The following is a 6,000-nucleotide window of genomic DNA, read 5'->3' on the forward strand; positions in this document are numbered from 1 at the left end:
TACTTCATTTATTAGTAATGCTACCTGGACTTAAGTACTTTGTTGCATAACCCGTAACTGCAAAAGTGTTTATACATCTCCATTACTTATAAACTGGCATTGAAAATGAACAGATAAGCACACCCAAGGCTCCAAAAGTCCTAAGACACCTTCTTAAATGTACTAATGAACCAAGTTTGTTGGCACTTAATTTATTTTTACCCTGAGAAGCAATCTAGCCAAATTTGCAACAATTTTATGTTGTTTAAATTTATTTCTGAATATAGAGACTATTGATATTTTATGTGCCCATTGTATTGGCAACTCTATCTAGGCCTTATAAACTTATTTTTGGTTTCAAGGACTTTGATAAGCGTAGTTTTCATTGTAACTGCTTCACTTGTGTTTATGTGCCGAATGTTTAAATAAAATTCTGTTTTGTTTTCTTCAGTGTAACATGTTATTAGTTTTTATATATTTTTCTTTCTGCACAAAACTTCATAATGGGCAATAATAAAGCTAAGACTGAGTACACATTAATCTTGTTTACTTATTTTGCTATCTTTAGCTCTCTTTAACCAAGTACCCATTCTCTGTCCTATTTACGTCAGAAACATTTTACAACAAAGTTACATGAAAATGTTGCATTAAAATTCGGCCGTGAAAATTTACTCTCATCACACCCAAATAAGTTTCAATTAAATACAAATAAAAATTTCTAAATATATCTGTTTAGTTTCACATGTATTACATTTTCTTAATTTAATGATTTAATTTTTGTGAATAAGTCTCACTTACTGTATATAGTGGTAACAAATTATTTTTAAAAATTATTCAATTTTAAATGTGGAATCAAATATTAAATTATTCATGAATATGAACTCGCAGAAACCCCCCCCCCCCCCCCCCCCATTGTCCAGCCCTCACAGAGTCCTTCAGAGTAGTGGACTGAGAGCCCACCGTAATGCACCCGATCTACCTTGTGCACCTTAATCTCACTTGGGCAGGCAATGCAGGCATCGGTGCACACCTGTTTGGCCACAGTCACCAGCTTCTGGTGCACCGCTGTGTTCCCAGACAGCAGCTTCCCTATCCGCAGCAGAGACGACATGCCCTGGGCGATAACCTTGTGCGACTCCTCCTTCTTCAGCAGTTGCACTATGTCATCCATGATGCTCTGGAACACGATTACAACTTCCCAACAAGTTGCAACTACAGTGACAACAATCTGGCATGTTCGAGATGATGGTTGTGACGGATTTAGTAGCGAAAAAATATTAGGTTTTATTTTTAGACCAATTTAGTTTTAAAATAAAGAGTTTTCAGTGTTGTTATTATTATTGTTATTATTATTATTATTATTATTATTATTATTATTATTATTATTATTATTATTATTATTATTAAAAGGCTATTTACTGCTAGATATTAGAGTACTATTAAAAATACACAATAATTGAGCGAGTAATTGTGTGAGCGTGTGAGAGTGCGAGTGTGCAAGAATGCGTGTGTGCATGTGTGTGTGTGTGTGTGTACAAAAGGTGGGGCAGAATGCAGTCCCTAGTTTCAAGAATTCACTGGAGAGGCTCTAGAGCTGGTAGAGGGGTGAGACAGGTGAAATTAGTTCAGGGTTACAACACCGTTTTCAGTAGTCACTATGTGGTGGGCAGGTGAGCAAAAGGGTTTCGTTATGGAGACCTTTTTTAAAAACTGGGAAAGTGTAGCGGTGATGCAGAGGGCCTTTCGCAAGTGGTTCAATTTCAATCTTAACGACAGTGTTCCTGAACCTAAAACCATTGGAAAATGGATCAATAATGTAAGGACGACGGGATCTACAGTTCCTAAAAAACCAGCCGGGCCACCTAAAAGTGTGAGAACTCCAAAAGCATTGATGCAGTTAGGGCATCTATTGAACAATCTACAACACGTTCTGCATGGAAATATGCCGCTGCCCTAGGAATATCATCCAGAACATTAAGGTGAATTTTACACACAGACCTTCAGTTACACCCCTACAAGATCATAATTGCCCAGGAATTAAGCCCTCAAGGGAGGGTGAAACGTAGAGATGCTTGCAATACAAACCTAACAGCTGTATCCCCATGTGTTATTGTGTGAACAAGCGATGAAAAGCATTTTGACCTTAGTGGTACAGTAAACAAGAAAAATTTTAAACCCTCGCGAACTGCACTGAAGACCACTTCACAGTCAAACATAGACAGTTTGGTGTGCTGTGTCTTCGATTGGCATATTTGGACCTTATTTTTTGAAGGAGACTCAACTGTTACTGTGACTTCAGCCAGCTACGTATTATGAGAAGCTGGAGAACTTTTTACGTCCCAAAATGGAAGAGTATGACAGGAAATATGACACAGAAAGAAGTCTTCTGGTTTCACCTGGATGGAGTCACGGCCCATACTGCCGTCGTTTATGCGAAGTTTTGCAAGAAGTGTTTCCCGGCTGCCTGATCTCCTTACAAGGGGATGTTCCATGGCCCCTTTGCTTCCCCGATTTGACCCCATGAGACTTTTTTCTTTGGGGCTACCTTAAAGCTGCGGTTTACAAAGTTTGATCTCGAACCCTGAAAGCTCTGAAGGAGGCAATTAAAAATGGTATATTATGTCTTTTTCAAAAATAAAAACCTATTTTCTTATCTTGAACTGTTTTTTTCACAATTCACCTGCCAAATCAGGGTTTGCATTCTGCCCCAACAAAATAGTGTAGTTTTGATAGAGGAAATTGTGGCATATGATACATTTAACAATAAAATAATTTTCTAAAAGTATGTCTTGTGTGTAGCATATGAGTACTCAGATCAATAAAAATTAATCTGCAAAAATCTGTAGGTCTGAAAAATGTACCAACACCCGTAATGTAAAAATGATATGATAAAATATAGTGGATAAAATAAGGAAAATTATTTTGTAGCCTTTGGTCTATAAGTTTTAGTAAAAACTTCATGCAAAACAAATGACACATCTTGTATTTAATAAACTGAAGGACTACATTTTTGGTGATGAGCTATATTTGGTTAAAATTCTGATAAATTTAATAAATTTAGTTGTATATTAATACTATATGGTGTATTAAATTGAGGTGTTATATGGTGTATAGATACTTTTTTAGTGTTATTTCAATTTATTCACAATTCAACATTAAATCTTGTACCTACTGATTAGTTATTTTTTGCAATATCCAAAGTATGTATATATATATATATATACACACACACACACACAACACCAACACACACACACACACAACACCAACACACACACACACACAACACCAACACACACACAACAACAACACACACACACAACACACACACACAACAACACACACACACAACAACACACACACACACACAACAACACACACCAACACACAACAACACACACACCAACACACACACACACACAACAACACACACGCCAACAACACACACACACAACAACAACACACACACCAACACACACACACACAACAACAACACACACACCAACACACACACACACACAACAACACACACACCAACACACACACACACAACAACACACACACCAACACACACACACACAACAACAACACACACACCAACACACACACACACACACACAACAACACACACACCAACACACACACACACACACAACAACAACAACACACACCAACACACACACACACCAACAACACACACCAACACACACACACACACAACAACACACACAAACACACACCAACACACACACACAACAACAACACACACCAACACACACACACACAACAACAACACACACCAACACACACACACACACACAACAACAACACACACCAACACACACACAACAACAACACACACCAACACACACACACAACAACAACACACACCAACACACACACACACAACAACACACACCAACACACACACACACAACAACACACACCAACACACACACACACACACAACACACACCAACACACACACACAACAACACACACCAACACACACACACACAACAACACACCAACACACACACACAACAACAACACACACCAACACACACACACAACAACACACACACACAACAACACACACACACAACAACACACACACACACAACAACACACACCAACACACAACAACACACACACCAACACACACACACAACAACACACACGCCAACAACACACACACACAACAACAACACACACACCAACACACACACACACAACAACAACACACACACCAACACACACACACAACAACACACACACACAACAACAACACACACCAACACACACACACAACAACACACACACAACAACACACACCAACACACACACACAACAACACACACCAACACACACACAACAACAACACACACACCAACACACACACAACAACACACACACACAACAACACACCAACACACACACAACAACACACACACACAACACCACACCAACACACGCACACAACAACACACCAACACAACAACACACCAACACACACACACAACAACACACACACAACAACAACACACCCACAACACCACACACACAACAACACACACACACACACAACAACACACACACAACAACACACACACAACAACACACACACACCAACACACACAACAACACACAAACAACACACACACACAACAACACACACACAACAACACACACACACAACAACACACACACAACAACACACACACACACAACAACACACACACACATACAACAACACACACACATACAACAACACACACACACATACAACAACACACACACACATACAACAACACACACACACACAACAACACACACACACAACACACACACACAACAACTCACACACACAACAACACACACACACAACACACACACACACAACAACCACACACACACACAACAACACACACACAACAACACACACACAACAACACACACACAACAACACACACACAACAACACACACACACAACAACAACACACACACAACAACACACACACACAACACACACACACAACAACACACACACAACACACACACACAACACACACACAACACACACACAACAACACACACACACAACAACACACACAACAACACACACACACAACAACACACACACACACATACAACAACACACACACACATACACACACACACACAGACACACAGAGAGAGTTGGAATACAGTGCAAACCTGACATGTAAACGGCTGAAAACAGGAACCACTGTACTGAAATTAAAACTATCATAATAAACACTGAGTGAACTTAAAACATAGACAGCTGGCCTACCTATGCATGAATCCACCCAAAAAAAAATTTAACGCAAACGGCTTGGTTGTTGCTGGAGTACAGAATGTGCCTAATTGAATAATGCAGGATTAAAGTAGGCCGACATTTTGAGTCCTCCAGAGATTATAGGAAGAAAGTAAAAAAACTTGCCGGTCATGCAAAAAAAATTTAATCATCACCTAGTTTTTATAAATAAAATATAAATTTCTGGATCCTTAAATTTTAAGTACAGAGAAACATTCCTAATATATGGTTTTGAAAAAAATTAATATACTTCTGTTTATAGTTCACTTGCACAACTTTTTATTGCTATTAGATGATATTAAGTTAACATGTGTTGATAAAACCAGTCAAAACGTAAAATGCAAGAGATCTACCATGGTAAACTTACAAGCCAATATTGTTTTTAAACCAGAGATTTCGGTTGTATTGGTTTTATTTTATATTAAATCTGTTTATTAAAAAAGATACAGTATCATTTTGACTGATACATAATGATTTGTAATACGAATGTTCAACTACAGTAGAATCCCGCCAATCCGAACTAATTGGGACCGAACCCTGTTCGGATTAGCAAAATTTCGGATTAGGCGGAACTTTGTCATATGATGCCATATATTGTCTTTTTGAGGTGTATTTAGTGTCTGATATGTCAAATATTAATGAAAGGTCAGACAAAAAAACACCTTTATTATTTAGCGTACAT

At 38.4% G+C, this 6,000-nt stretch overlaps 1 protein-coding gene across 16 annotated transcripts in view; it reads right to left on the bottom strand.

The window, feature by feature from the left end:
• The window catches only part of LOC134540092 (integrator complex subunit 4), a 141,280-nt gene that overhangs the window by 127,026 nt on the left and 8,254 nt on the right, over positions 1 to 6,000 (bottom strand). For 9 of the 16 annotated variants that reach the window (XM_063382609.1, XM_063382582.1, XM_063382678.1 and 6 more), the window contains exon 4: positions 959 to 1,156. In XM_063382609.1, the coding sequence (XP_063238679.1) occupies positions 959 to 1,156 (198 nt within the window). The remainder of the gene's footprint in view (positions 1 to 958; positions 1,157 to 6,000) is intronic. The other 7 variants (XM_063382619.1, XM_063382600.1, XM_063382693.1 and 4 more) reach the window with 1 other exon arrangement.

Source organism: Bacillus rossius, chromosome 1 (assembly GCF_032445375.1).
Source record: "Bacillus rossius redtenbacheri isolate Brsri chromosome 1, Brsri_v3, whole genome shotgun sequence".
Classification (NCBI taxonomy): domain Eukaryota; kingdom Metazoa; phylum Arthropoda; class Insecta; order Phasmatodea; family Bacillidae; genus Bacillus; species Bacillus rossius.